The 16,283-nt window shown below is 34.8% G+C and overlaps 1 protein-coding gene across 1 annotated transcript in view; it reads right to left on the bottom strand.

Moving 5' to 3' along the window:
- KTN1 (kinectin 1) overlaps positions 1-15,963 on the bottom strand; it is a gene marked incomplete at its 3' end in the record, with an annotated part of 75,524 nt that extends 59,561 nt beyond the window's left edge. The window contains exons 1-7 of the mRNA XM_084240278.1: positions 15,163-15,963; positions 12,034-12,171; positions 10,304-10,474; positions 9,040-9,170; positions 5,378-5,494; positions 3,159-3,299; positions 121-227 (exon numbers count right to left, since the gene is read on the bottom strand). Of these exons, the coding sequence (XP_084096404.1) occupies positions 121-227; positions 3,159-3,299; positions 5,378-5,494; positions 9,040-9,170; positions 10,304-10,474; positions 12,034-12,171; positions 15,163-15,685 (1,328 nt within the window). The 5' untranslated portion in view covers positions 15,686-15,963. The remainder of the gene's footprint in view (positions 1-120; positions 228-3,158; positions 3,300-5,377; positions 5,495-9,039; positions 9,171-10,303; positions 10,475-12,033; positions 12,172-15,162) is intronic.
- Positions 15,964-16,283: the final 320 nt, after the last annotated feature.

Below are 16,283 nucleotides of genomic sequence, written 5' to 3'. Positions count from 1 at the left end.
AATCATTTTAGAAACAAATGTAAAAATGAAACATCTATACCAATTACTATCAAGCACATTTTTCAATGATTCAAGAATACACTCTGCCTTCAATTAAAAATAAAGCTTTTGGAAACATACTTGTTTTCTAGTTGGTTTGTAGTGTTGCTGACAGCATCTCTCAAAATACCATTTTCCTGCTTCAAATGAGCTATCTCTGCCTCCATCTGCTCACGAACTTGCTGAAACTAAAATTATTTTACACATGTAAGATTTAAAAAATAATGCCTGCCAAAGCTAACTTTTTAAAGAAACATTATTATGATGAGAATACATAAGCAATCAATAGAATGAAGTTTAGACCATACTTCTCAAATACATACAAATTTACAGGCTAAATTACATTTTGACAGGAATGGATACAAAGTAAATACAAGTTACCACAGCATTCAAGAATGATGCTAGCTGCTATCATATTTGAAATGCAAATGCAAAATAAATACATATGGAGATCTTTTAGAACTAAAAGATAATTCAAAACTTATTTTCTATCCAGTAGACTCATATATCAAGCCTGTCTTGATCCTAGAACATTTCAAATTTATATTAGTTTTTTTTTGTTTTGTTTTTTTCTGTGGGACCCTCGCTGGCGGCCAGGGAACGAACTGGCGCTGCAGAGGCTGCAGGCAGCCTCGCAGCCCAGCGCTTAACCACTGCGCCACCAGGGGAGGCCCTATATTAGTATTTTTAATGAAAAATTTCAGCAATCAAAAGTTTAGAAATTAAAATTAGGTTCAATACATTTATATTCAGTTATAAATCAAACCATAACTAAATAGATGGCAAAACCACCACACAAAAACCTACTTGTCAAAATATTCTGGCTTCTAATTTTAAATTTCAAATTCACAGAATTAAAAGATAAAGAACACCGAACCTTTTATTCACATAAGGAAGAAATAGTTCTTACTAAGTGAAAATTTTAGTAATAACGTCTAATAAACCTATTCAATTAAGAAAAATTAAGTATTTATTTCTATTTTTCAGAAAATTTATCACATGGAATCTATATCCTAACCTCTACACACAATCAAGTAAGGAAAAAAAAATGATGAGTCGCTTCAACACCTTTTATTCTCTATAAAAACATATTTCTACAAGTACTACACTAATTTTTAAATGAACAGTAAGGAGGAATTAAGAAAGAGCACTTGAGACTAGGAGAATCAGTTTTTCAATAACCTTCAATCAGTTCTTCAAATAGTGGGAAAGAGAGTACTTCAAATAGCCGTGGGATGGTAAAATGGAGGACTGGGTCAAATAAAAGCTGCAAAATAGTGGATGGAATAAAAATCTAACAGATTAATCCACTTTTTTTGTTACTGGAGGTGTTTCTGTGAAAAATATTGGGACTTTGACAATAGTGAAAAGTATTTTTTAAATTTTCAGCATATTATTATAGTAATATTTTACAAACAAGAATCTGGCACTAATCACATGTTGGAATGGAAATGAGAGACCTATTAAGATGGTGCCATAATTATACTACTATGAAATAATAAACTAAGGTGACATGTAACAATAAAATGCAAAAGTAACTAGAAATAAAAACTTAAAACTTCAGGACAAATTATATACTGGGCAAGGGAGAGAGAAGTAAAAGGAGTCAAGCATAAGGATAATAATGCTTCAAATACTGGGAAACATAAACTACTGAGCAAATCAAGAGTCTGATTTTTTTACACCTACAGTTTGAGGTGATGACACAAGCTTCCAAATTGAAGGATTAGCAGAGAGTGGAAGCAATTTTTTGCAAACTATCACTAACTTCACAAAATTCAATTAGAGAAGAGTATTATAAATTCACTTGACAAGCTGACCCAAACCTTGTTATCAGTAAAAAAGATATTTCAATCTAAAGAAAAAGGGAGGAGAAAAAGGAAATACACACACACAAATTGATCCAGACCCAACTGGAGTGATGATACATGAAACAGAGAGTAAGATTTAAACTTTTAAAAATGCTGACAGAAGACAAGTGGAAATCATGAACAAGAAACAGAAGGTCATGTGGACTAAAACCTTAGGCGTGAGTTATCCTTCTATTACCTCTCTTCCTCCCTCCTCCACTGTCTCCCAGTTCCATATACTAAGAGTTTGGTCTCACCTCCCTCCTACTCAACATTCAAATTTCATGTTACTCTCCAACATTGATTCCTGCAAAAGCCTTCCAACTATCCCTTGTTGCACTCTCCATACTATTAGTAAAAATATTAATTATAGGGCCTCCCCGGTGGCGCAGCGGTTGAGCGCTGGGTTGCGAAGCTGCCCGCGGCCTCTGCGGCGCTGGTTCGATCCCCGGCTGCTCCCCGGCCACCAGAGGAGGGTCCCACATGGCGCACAGACCTCTCCTGCCGCCCGCTGCTCCCCTCAGCAGTGTACTTCGGTCCTTCTGCCTGCTCTGCTTCCCTCTCTGGCTCTGGTGAATTCTCTCACCCTCCAGTGCTTCTGACTGTACCCAGTGCATGTATAAATAAATAAATAAATAAATAAATCTTTAAAAAAAAAATATTAATTATAATCTCCAGGTGGTTGCTTAAACTCCTTTACACACTCCTCCCCAATCTCAAGGTATACAAGGTCCTCTTTAAAGTCAAGACCTCTATTTACCACTGTAAATCTTTTCTTCTTCATGCCAAACCTGATTCCGAAAACTACACTACTTAACTGTGTTTCTCACAAATTGTTATCAATGGATAGCCTAAACTGGAAACACTTGGGGCACACTTATTAAAAATGGACCCACTGAACTATCACCATGAGACTACAGAACCACAGCAAGTAACAACTCTTACACTTGGTGCCCATTCCTTCCCTAACAATGCCTAATTGTTTTAAGACTCAACACAATCTACTTATCACTTCTAACAAGTCTTCCTTTTCAGCCTTGTCTTCTCTCATCACCATTGTTCCAAGCATCCAAAGCTTAACTATATTGCAATGGAGTATTTATCTGTGTCAGCTTCTAGCCTCCCAAAGTTGCTTACTTATTATGTACAAGGAGTCAGTTTAACCAGTCATTGTAGCTGGATGGCCCCAAATGCAGGCAGAGTTAAAATCTGCTAATTAAATGAATGCAGATATTTCATTCATTTTTATTGCAAAGAATAAAAATATACCTTCATCTGCATTTGTTGAGTCTCTTGATAACTGACATGCATTTTGTTTTGAAACACATTATGTTCCTTTTCTAATGTTCCAATCCGTTCTTTCATCCTTGCTATAACCATATTGCTTCGTTCTTTCTCAGCCATCATTTCCTAGAGTACACCAGAAATTATGAAAGAGTTATTAAAAAGTAACAGGCTATAAAATAAAACATTTTTAACATACGAAAACAGTATCACTAAAACAATCATGAATTGGGAAATAAGTATTTGTCAAACAAGGTTAAATACTTAAAAAATAAAAACATTGTCTTCTGCATATTATCTACTTTTTATACCAATTCCCTTCATAAACACTTTGCGGGTCTGTTTACTCTTATTTCAAATGCACTTTCTGGTCTAAGTTAAAGTGTTAAAATGGAATAAATCCTACATTCTGACTTGATTTTAAGAAACAACATTTTTAAAGCAACATTTTTAATTCTCTATTATTTGCAGGTACTAGAGCTCTCTTAGGGTACAGAAAAAAGGAAAAACAGACTGGACAAAAGTCTCTCTTAGGGGAAGAGATAATGGATAAGATATGCTTAATGGTAGAAGTAAAGTTTGGAATAACATAAAGTAAAAATCAGAAAGCAATTTTTTACCATATTCCCAAGTCAAATCTTAAAAGGGTGATTTCATTTTGTATTGCAAGTATTATGAACTCCTAGAACAAATATTAAAGTACAAGAAAACCAAGCAACTCTAAAGTTAACTAGCAGGTATGATCATCAGTTCACATTTCCAGTTCTAAGAAACTAATAAAACTAAAGATTTTTATGTAAACTGTGATTACCCATAAGGGTTACATCATTTAAAATTGTAAACTGTTATACTGATGTACACAATACACTTAGAAAAAAGTACACACATCATAAGTGTACAGATGAATGAATTATCAAAACAGTCATCTGATTTTTAATTAAAATATACTTAAAAAACTACAACCACATAAATTGAAGTTTCTAATCATCTAATTTCTTGGCTCTTGAACAAGGTGGGGGCTAACTGTGTCAAAACCCAATGGATCAGAAATATACATGTAACTGCTGACTCCCCCAAAATCTACCTACTAGTCTGCTACTGAAGTCTGCCAGAAGTCTTACTCAAAACAGTTAGTTATTGAATGTTGTAAGTTACATGTATTACATACTGTATTCTTAATAAAGCAATCTAGAAAAATATTAATAAAAGCATAAGAAAAGTAACATTTATAGCACTATATCAATTATTTTAAGTTCACATAGTCTATTTACAAGAAAATCTGCACATAAGTGGGCCTTCGCAGTTGAAACCGGAATTGTTCAAGGGTCAACTGTATTACAAAATGATCACCACAAAAAAGTCTACTTATTCCAATCACCATATAGCTACAAATTCATGTTCTTGTGATAAGAACTTTTAAGATTTACTCTCTCGGCAATGCTCAAATATATGATTTAGTATTAACTATAGGCACCATGTTCTAACAGGACTGTTATTTTATAACTAGAAATTTGTATCTTTTTACATAATTTTTACAAGATTAAATTTTAAAGGGTTATTTTTGTTTTTTTTACTTTTCAGAATAAACTAAGGTTTGAAGAACTTCATTAATTAAAAGTTATGTTTATTACAAGAAACTTCATAAATAATCTATGTAAGGGTTTTATACTTATATGTAGATCAGATTTAAACAAGATCACACCAAGTTTTGTGCTTTTATAAAGACTAATTCCAGATGAAATCCAGTAAGAACATGCTCCCAATGTTCAAATGCTTCTGTTATTCTGCCATTAGGATATCTGTAACTACTGTTACTCATAATTCAACTTATAGGCTATAATAAAATATGCCATAAAATTATGTAAGAAAAGAGTGAGACACGCCTTTACCACCACCAAAATTCTAAAAGAAGATAACTTTTATTGGGTATAAGTTTATTACATAGGGTCTCCCTAGTGGCACAGGAGTTAAGTCTCAACACTATCACTGGTAGGGCCTTAGTTCAGTCCCTGGCAAGGGGAACCCCCATATGGTGCAGCGTATTTCAGTAGAGCTGCGCACCTCTGGCCTACACCCTAGTTCTTCTACAAATAAATCTTTTTTAAAAAGTTTATTACACAAATAATTAAAGCAGAAATGGCAATTTCTAAAATTTTTCATTGCTTCTGATTCAGAAAGTACGTTTCCTAAAAGAATATCTTCACCTGGGTTAACTGCTTACACCGATCCTTTGCAGTAGCACCATCTTCCTTCACTGCAGCAAGTAACTTGTCTTTTTCTTGAAGTTGATGTATAAGTGCAGTCAATTCTCCCTTACTTGACTGCAATTGAGAAATCAATACAGAATCAATAGTTAACATGGGTGACTAAAAATTATGAAAAGGAAGTATCTAATTGCAATTGCTCTCAGGTGAATGCAGAGTTCTCTGTTACATATAGAGAATTACTGCCAATTACTGATCATTGAAATATTAGGGGTAAAAATGAAATATCTGAAAAGTCACTGTGTCATTATATATTCTGAACTATACAACAGGATTCATAACAATCAAGAAACAGATTATACAAAAAACTACAGGACTTTCAGTTTTAAACCCACAATCAAGATAACAATTTCTGCCTTCTCCTTATGAAAGCTCAAAGGAAGACTATGAATCAAGTATCAGGAAAGACTATCATAAGTAGCGGAGATCAAACACAGGTGCTCAACAACTGTCAGAATATACCCAAGACAACAGAGGTGCCATGAAAGCACAGTTTTCTGAAGTTAATAGGTATGTTATTAAAGGTAAAACCAACAATCCACATCTCCCCCCAGCCCTCTCCAGCTTTGACATCAGGAACAAGTGCAAAGTAGAAGGCAGGAATTATCTTGGAAGGAAGTCTCAAAGAATAAAGAAGAAATCAAACTTGACTCAGAGAGAACAACTCATCAGTGAGACAGAGTAGGGAGACACTTTCTATAGTGAGATCTTTCACATGGGAGAATGGAAAGCTTAAAAGAACTCATTTGCAAAATACACAGCTCAAGGAGAACATCAGTTACCCTTGGCCCTTCCACATTTTCTATTCCCAAGCATAAAGATGATCCAAGAGAAATACCCATCACTGGAAGAGGCGTACTGATCAAAAAGAAGGAAATAGTAGGTATGCAGGATAGAAAAAAAGAAAGATAGAAAAAGGTAAGTGAAGAAAAACCACCATAAAAAGATCAAAGAGCAAACAAAAATTTGATTAAAAAAATCAACATGATTTTCTAGATATGGAAAGTAAGAGTAAAAAACAGAATTCACAAGAAAAAGCTAAGAGAAAAGTTAAGACCACAGAAAGAGAATAAAATGAGGTAAAATATGAGTTGGCAAAATAAGAGAAATAGGAGCTGAAATATAAGCTGGCAAAACCCAAAGTAGAAGTAAAATTAGGACCATCTCAAAAATATAATCCAGGGCCTCCCCGGTGGCGCAGCGGTTGAACGCTGGGTTGCGAAGCTGCCCAATGCCTCTGCAGCGCCGGTTCGATCCCCGGCTGCTCCCCAGCTGCTCCCAGGCCACCAGAGGAGGGTCCCACATGGCGCACAGACCTCTCCTGCCGCCCGCTGCTCCCCTCAGCAGTGTACTTCGGTCCTTCTGCCTGCTCTGCTCCCCGCTCTGGCTCTGGTGAATTCTCTCACCCTCCCGTGCTTCTGACTGTACCCAGTGCTTGTATAAATAAATAAAATAAATCTTTAAAAAAAATATATATATATATATAATCCAATGAGCAGCTAACAGAAGACATCCACAGAATATACATTTAAGAGACATGAGTCCAGGGTAGGGATTTAAAGAAGTATTTCGATATAAACCAACATCTTGGGGGGCTAACAAGTGAAAGATAAAAGCCAAGATGATCCAACATGTGCTTAAATGATACTCATTATTTCAATTATTTTGAGACAGTAAAATTCAAGACTGAAGACATGCTTTATCCAAAGGACCACAGAGGAGTCAATATCAAGCTAGATATTAATAGAGGAGTCACTATCAAGCTAGATTATAATTATAGTAAAGTTACTGCGGAACATCAAAGAACTGAACCCCTGGATTCTGTAAGGAGAATGGACTCTAGAAAAGTCCAAGGAATAATAAGCATGTGGTTGAGTGCTCAAAGGATATTTTTATTGTGAGAGTGTAGTTTGATGAAAATAATACAAAATTCAGGCTGGGCAATAACCTGTGGTATGAACACAGAGAACAGTAAAGCAAACTGGAAAAATTCCTAAGGAAACAAAGTGAAACACAGAAACATCATACCCTACACCACATAACTCAAGGAGAGAGACAACAAAGAATTTGGGAAATATAGTTTCCGTGGGTCCTTCTGAAAATTTTCCAGGAAAAATAACCAGTCAACCAAGAGAGGAATACATAAGCTAACTCAAAAGAACTGATATGAAACTTCAAATCTATCATTTACAATAGAATTGAGATGAAACAATTACAGTCATTGAACACACTAAATATTAAAGGGTTTTGATAAATAGGAATGATAGGATTAACAAAAGGAGAGGAGTCAAGGAAAAATTAAGTAGGCAGGCCTCCTGTTTATACATAGTATAAACCAAAACAATAATTTAAAGTTGAAAAATCACATAATTGAAGCAAGAACCAGGATCTTAATCTACACTCTAAATAAAAACACAAATGTCTTGGGAGTTCAAACACAAAGACATGTGCATATACACACAACCTAACATCTTTCCAACTAAGCAACCCCTAAAGCCTTTACTCTATTTTCCCTTTTCCAGCTAAGCTTATTCAAAGTGGGGAGGAACCAGAAAAAACCTAGAATGAGTGAAATGTAGTTAGGGGGATAGGGGAAATACCATGAGATGGATAAGGTTTTAGAGCAACATGGAATATAATCCTAATACTTTAGCAAGCCCAGGCTTAAATGTGAAAAAGAAAGGCACTAAAGAGTTTTCAAAACAGTGATGATGTAACCTTATTTACCTCTTAAAAGTCACCTTGGAGTAGTGTGGGAAAAACTAAATTTGAGGATTAAGAAGGAAAGCATGAACATCAACCAGACCATAAAGGTAACCATGTGAGAGGTAATGACTTACAGACTAAAGTGATCTTTGAGAAAAAAGTGGAAGCCAATCAAAGGTTTAAAGTATGTAAGTGGTTAGATGTGTGTGTATGTGAGCACCTGTGTGTGTAAGTGTGTACATTTCAGAAGAGGAACGCTTTATGTCCAACAATCTAATATTGAATACCAGACATCAGTGTCATATAAGTTACACTTGAAAACCTGTCATCTTCTCCAGTATGACATAGTTGATGCAATAATATGTGAGCCATCAGGAATTAAGATATTGACTCCACAGATCTCTTTTCTGTTTTTACAAATTTTAATCAGCTATAGCAATGATTCACCATCCAAATAATTTATTTGAGAAAGATTCTATCACATACACCCACAACAATCTCTCTAGAAAACAGATTCCCAGGTTCTGCGAATGGTGGATATCTTCAGTCACAATCCATGCATGTTATCCAGAAATCATATGACTTTATTGAAAGCAAGGTACAACTGAGCGAAGTGTCATATGACCTTACAATCATATAAACCATCTTATTATAAGTAATCCACTTGTGTTAAAACATCAGATGACTCAGATACCTGATTAAGCTAATAAATTATACTGATTATTATGGACATATGAAATAATTTCTGAAGGCATTCTAGAGTTTTCAAATATGACTTATGTGCTTTGGGGTATGACGGATGGGAGCAGGTAATAATTTAGCATTCTAACAGAAATCTTGCTTGGTGAACTGCCAATCTCTGCTCCCAAATATACCCATATCAAAAATATGCTTACCTTCTTTAAAGCATCCTGTATTACCCCAGACTTCTCTTTTAGCAGGTCTACAACACAGAGAGCTTCATCTTCTGAAAACATCATAGTTTTCAAGGTCAGAAGAAAATCTTTAAATTTCACTTCAGCATTTTCTTTGGGGAAAGAAAAGGGAGGGAGGTTGACATTTAAAAGACACAAGTAATGACTTTAGCAAAGGTAAGCATCAAGAATCCCTGACCAAGAAAGTAACAACCAAGAGAAAATAGATTTACATTTCAGGTCAAATAACAATTGTTCCAGTCAAGACAGAAAAAAAACCACCTTTATAATCTTTAATACAATATGAAATTAACTAAAAATCTGCTCAAAATGCAGAACACTGAAGTGTCAGTATGAAGTTCCAGTATGCTCACTTAAAAAAAAAATTAAATGTCTTGCATGTTAGTCTACATTAAATCTGTTCACAAACATACTCATTTAACCTTAATAATTGACATATTAAAAAAAAAAGATGAGAACATAAGATTGAAGTTAAAAAAGATCTGATTAAAAATCCATGCATCGGGCCTCCCAGGATGGCGCAGCAGTTGACTCTGTGGCTCAATCCCCAGTCGCCGGCGAGGGTCCCACATGGCACGACAGACCTCTCCTGCCACGTCCACTGCTCCCCTCAGCAGTGTATTTCATCATTCTGCCTATTCTGTTTCCCGCTCTGGTGAATTCTCTCACCCTCCGCGCTTCTGACTGTACCCAGCACTTGTATAAATTAATTAATTTTAAAAAAAAATCCATGCATCAAACACCTTCTGATACACCTACCTTAATTCCCCCAGGATTCTCATATTAGGCACCTACTCTTAAAGAAACTGCCACCCATTAGACCCAAAGGAGCTCATTTAAAAAAAAAAATAATAATAATGCAGTGTGGGGACAAGAGTATGTTGGAAATCTCTGTACTTTTCAAAATTTGCTGTGACTCTAAGTGTTCTACAAAAAAATGAAAAATTTTTTTTAAAAGGAAGCTGTGAATTAGCATATAGCCTTCACAGCAAATAGTAGAAGGGGAATAATCATCAGACAGCAAAACACCCCAAGCAAATTGAGACCCTAAGCAAATCAAACTCCAATGTCCAGATCTACAAAATTAAGAAGGTGAAACTAGAAAACTACTATTCTTTGCAATTCATCACTTCTTGAGAAAACAGACTAGATTCCATTAGACTCAAAAAATGTGTTTTTGCAAAAAATATGTATTGCAAATGTGTTGTAACATTCTACACATTACCTTTATCAGTTTCAATCTTCGGTTTTTTAGCCCCCATTTTCTGGATTCCTTCTATTTGCTGAGGTTTAATCAACTCAATAACATCTCTCTTATCCACCACAGGATTTGGGTCAGCATTATCCATAAGAGGAATGTAGGTAGTTGCATGAATAAGGGGTTCATCTACCAAGACTGCAAATAAAATTCAACAAAATCATAATGACACAGGGTTTTTTGTAACAATGAATAAATACATTAAGCACACAAGTCGATAATGTAGTTATTTTTAAATCTCTAATACCACCTAATTTTATTACTTAACAAGTCAAAACACTCTAAGCAGTACCAGCTCACTATTATACTTTACAGTAAATCATTAAGTCATCTAAAAGCATGTAGCCTATTTCCTCTCAGTAATATCTGAAATTTTCATCTTATGCATTTTTTGCATTTTTGTAAATTAGTTCTCACTTTTCTTCTGTTTTAACCTAAGAATCCATTCACATTTATTTAGTGCTAAAGGAAATTATTTTTACTTAATGTTGGTAATTTATAACTCAATTTTTAATGGAGTTTCTTTCACTTGCTAAGTACAAAAGTCACAGCTCCTCACAGATACCCTTCTACTTCTAATTGTTACTCCTCTCATTTCCACTGCACATCTTACTACACTGGTTAAATCTTCCAGAACAACATTAAAAATGGAGGAAGCCTCCTTATTTTGTTCCGTGTGCGTGTACGTGTGCATGTGGAACTAAGGTATAGGCCAGAGGTGCAGGGTAGAGGGTGGAGGTGAGAGGATTCACCAGGGACAGAGTGGGGAGCAGAACAGGAGGATTTCTTGAAATACACTGCTAAAAACAGCAGTGGGCGAGACAGCAGTCTGCTGCACCATATGTGGGTTAGCTCCCTGGCCAGAGATTGCACTCAGGCCATAACAGTGATAATGCCCAGGCCATCAGGGAAGCCCATGTTCCTAATTTTAATGGGAAGAAATCTAAACGTTTGAACATTAAAATCTGATATTTTGTTGGTTAGAGATACAAACGTCAATAACTATGTGGAACTCACTCTATATGCCCAGCATTTTAAAGAGACTTTTGGGCATGTACACTTCTTTAATTTGAAACTTAAAGACTTAGTCTTATCAAATATTTTTGGGTAATACATTTTTTCTACCTGATTAGTTGATATGCCATAATTTTAAGACAAATAATAGAATTTCATCTTTTCCCTTTCCATTTTCACCGTTTTTCTAACACTAGTCGATACCAGTCAAATATTATTTGAAAATCAGTTTAATCTACAAAAAAAATTCATAGCTAAGCTTTTTTTGGACAATTCCTCAACTATAAAAACTGCTATATCACCTTTTTAGATGTTTCTCATATATACATACCAATTATGTTTGGGAACAATTGGGAATGTAGGATAGTAATAAATCAATCTTTATGCAATTTAAAAACTATATATATTTCAGAATTTTTATTTTAAAGTTCTTATGCCACCTATCTTGTCAAAACAGAGTTCAGAAAATACTTATAAATGCTTTATCCTTCATAAATTTCAGATAAACTTCTTCATAAACTTATACCTTGCCCATCTGCCAGAGCACTAGGAAGCCACAAGGCATAAAGAAACCCCTGGACTTGTATTTCAGTTTCTATGGTACACACATATGAGGTCCCTAGGGTCCTTGTCGTAGTGTACATCTCTAGAATATTTATAAAATACATATTGACAAATTTCACCGTTTTCTGTCTTTTGCTTCTTTGATGACACTTTCTTCTTTCCTGACCCACTTTCTTGTTTAGTCTCTTGATGGAGGGGTAATGACTCTTGCTTTTTTGAAGGTATCATAGGAGTTTCCACCTTTTTATCCTGATCATCTTTATTTAAAATCAGTGAAAAATATCAGTGAGAAATATCACAGGAAACAATAAATATACCACAAACAATGCAATTATAATTCAAAGAAACTTTTATCACTAAAAATTTTAATTGATATGTAACTCTCACCAATAACGTATCACTCTGTCTTTCTCTGCTACATCTGTTCTTTAACTTCATTTAGATTGCTAGTACCCGCTCCTCCTTTTATAGCCCACTGCTGAGCTACACTCAGGTAGCTATTCAACATACAGTCATGGTCCAATCTCTACCACCTTGAAAAATAAAAGCCTTACCACACCCATTTCCTTCTTATATTGACAAAACAGTGCTCTGTACTACCTTTTCTACCAAGCACTTATCAACTTACTGCAATTTGGTTTTCATTTCCTTCAGTATAACCATGAAAGAAGTTACTCGGGTGGTCCCTAGTGTTCCCAAAATGGATACTCTACCAATAATATCCTTGAATCCTTACTTGACTTTCTCTTAGCATATCATACTCTACCCGCTTTTTAAAATTCTCTACTCTCTATTATACTAAGTAAAATAAACCAGTCATGAAAGGACAAATGTTGTATGATTTCATTTATACCTAAGTAGTCAAATTCATAGACAGAAAGTGGAATGGTGGTCGCCAGTGGCCAGAGGAAGGAAGGAATGAGGAATCAGTCTTTAATAGGCATGGAGTTTCAACTAGGGAAGATGAAAAAGTTCTTGAGATGGCAGGTGGTGATAATGCACCAAAAAATGTGAATGTACTTTAATACCACAGAACTCTACATGTTAAAATGGTAAATTTTAAGTTATATATATTCTACCACAATAAAATAGAGAATTCTCTCTCAGCTCCATGAAAATTCTCTTCTTACACTTGAAATACTTCTTTGCAATCTTTGGGAGTTGCTCTTACTGAACACCTTATACATAATGTTGGTGTTCCTCAGGGTTGTGTCTTCAACTTAAATTCTTCCCTAAGACTACAGCTAACCATGACTTCAATTATTACCCTCATGATTAAGGCTTCTGAATCTATATTCTAGCTTTATGCATCTACACTTACATGTCCTGAACTGTTCTCCAGGTAGATGGTCCCAGAGGTACATGAAATACAACTAAAAATGCTCTCCTCTGCATATGCACTCTTTTCAGTATTTCCTATTTTAGTACTATCAAACATTACCCATTACGAATTGGCAAACTTTTTCTATAAAGAGCCAAAAAGTAAAAAATTTTAAGTTTTGTGTGCCATAAAGACTGTCCATAACTATTCACCTTCTGTTGTAGTAAAAGCCGATCAAAGACATGTTAGTATATGGCTGCAATTAAAAACCTTTATTTAACAGAATATTATTCTTCAAATTTTTTCAAACCATTTAAAATGTAAAACTATTCTTAGTTGATGGACCATAAAAACCAGGAAGCAGACTAGGATTTGGCTACTCTAGTTTGCCAACTCTGAGCTAACTTAAAACCTGGCAAATAAGCTTCGCTCTTGCACTCCCCTTCATCTGCCATACCCTACTCAATATGTTAACTTATGTCATTTTTACTCTGTAGACCTTTCCAATCTACTATTTCTTCTGTTACTACCACAGTTCAGTCCTCCATCCTTCACTCTGGAAAACTACAATAACCTCTTAATTAATCAGCTTATATCAACTACTTCCTCATGGAATCTGTCCTCCCAAATTCTGACAAAGATAGCTTTCTAAGATATATGTCTAACCCCGTAAAGTAACCTGGTTGATAATTACCAACAATGGCTAAGCTGCTACATTTCAGTTCCTGAGCACTGCGCACACACACACATAAGAAAAACCATGATCTAGTCACTGCATACTTTTTCAGCTGTTTCCAACTACTCCCTAATACACATTTCATCATTCAATGATACTCTGTACTCTTGTGACATAATATTCTGCCAATGTGGAACAAGAAACCCCAATATTTCTTAGGCGACATAACTATTCTAGAAGTCAGTTCAGGCACTGCCTCCACTATGAAGTTTTTCACCCCTAGTTCCCAGTTGTACTGGTTACTCTGGCTTCTGAACTTCTGTTCTTTGTACATCTCATATTCTAATTTTATTATTTGCTTATATTATCCCCCCCCCACTAAAATGATATCCTTTGCTTACTCATTTCTTTAGTAATCATTGCCTGATCATAGATAGACAAGCAATATTTAAAATTCAATATAACTAATTTAACATTCCATAAGATACAAACAGTATACACAGTCCTTTTGTAATTTTTGTACATAACCATGCAATTTTTCATATCCTTTCCACTACACCTGTTAACCCCTTTCCCTGATAAACCCTATCCCACACTCCCTAACGACTAAAAGAAAAAAATTAGATAGTACTTATTCAACCTTTAAGATTAATTTCAGGAATTACATGCTTAGTGTCCTACCTTAGAATTCCTATACTGGTTTAGAGTTACCTAAATCATTATACTGAATGAACTCTTTATATTACAATGACCTATTTATGTTTGTGTCTAAAGCTAGCATGTAACTACACTGAAAATGTACAATTCATCTCTTTAGTCCAAATACCTAAACATAAAACAGATGTTTGCAAAATGAGCCAATCAAGATCTAGAAATTATATCTAACTTCTTTTCTATTTTAATTCCTATCACAGTGATTATAAAATATTGACTGTAATAAATGTTTCCAACTGCTGATATTCACAAGTCCTCAGGTGGTTATAGTAAAAACAGTTGGACATTACATATTTCTACTAAAGATCTTTTATATGAAGCTTAGTTTTAAATGTCGCTTTATGGTCAATAATAATAATTCCTATCAGCAATGAATGTTAATGAAAGCAAAGGCACAAAGACAGGAAAGTGTACTTAGTGTTCAACATTCTGTGTCCATACCTAACAAAGTATCCAAATTTCTAGAAAATTATTTGAAAATTCTAAAGATATTAAAACAAATACAACTGCACAACAAAGCTGAATAGATTATAATACCGCTTCCATTTTTAGACTTCTTCTGCCCTGGTTTCTTCTTTGAGGCAGTTACTTCAGAGGGGGGAGTCGGCTGTGTAGTAACTGGGACAGGTTCTACTTTTTTGCCTGGAATCTTTGATACATCACTTTCTTTGGTGACCTGCTCTTCTAGTACCGACTTGTATTTTTTTTCCTTCTTCTTTCTTTCTCTAACACTACTTGAGGTTTCAGCCACATTCAATGGAACAGGTACAACTTGCTCATCTTCTACAGCCAAGGCATCAGATAACTTAAAATCCCGTGCTACACTTTCAGAATCAGATTCATGGAGGTTCCCATTCTGAATTTCTTTCTTTTTATTCTTTTTCTTTTCTGCCTTCTTCTTATCTGTTTTAGCAGGAATAAGTTTTTGTTCTCTTTTCTGTTTTGCAAGAACTTCATCATATAATGTTTCTTTCATGAAAAGCCAGAAGAAGAGGAAAATGACTGTAATGACGACTGAGGGTATAAGGACAATAAAATATGTTGACTCATAAAACTCCATGGTACTCGTCTTAATGTGATCCTGTAAAATCTCAATGTAAAGAAAAAAAAAAACAACTCAGTCATATAAAAATTAAACACACAAAACTCTTTTCATTCAAGTGGCATTTCAAACCTCATCTGATCATTTAAGCAGGTTAGTTGTTCAAAATCACATATTGATTACTTTGCCAACTGCAATTCAAATATACTATGAAACAAAAGCATAACTAGAAAAAGTGCTGGTAACACACCCTTCTATTTTTTTAAATCGTGAAAAGATCTTAATGGAAGGAAAAAAAGACATCCTATTCTCCCCCCCATCCACCTTTGTCATTTTATCAAAACGTAGGTTTTTTTCCTTTTCTTGCACAATGTTGGTGAATACTATTTAATGTGGAAATAAAGAGGCATTAAACTACTACCAACGCACCGGATATTCACTGAAAATACCACATTCTTGATAGCAAAGAACAAAAAAGAGAAGGTTTACTTTCTTCATTTAGCAATTTAAGCCCATTCACAAGTTTGATGGCACTTTTATTCCAGTGACTAATAGCCTCAAGATGTGGTGGGATACATGAAAGATACAGAAATACAAAATCAAAATGTTAGAATGT

The sequence above is a fragment of the Talpa europaea genome, assembly GCF_964194135.1.
Source record: "Talpa europaea genome assembly, chromosome: 8".
NCBI lineage: Eukaryota > Metazoa > Chordata > Mammalia > Eulipotyphla > Talpidae > Talpa > Talpa europaea.
The sequence above is the reverse complement of the archived record's forward strand: the minus strand, read 5'-3'. Positions and strand labels throughout refer to the sequence as shown.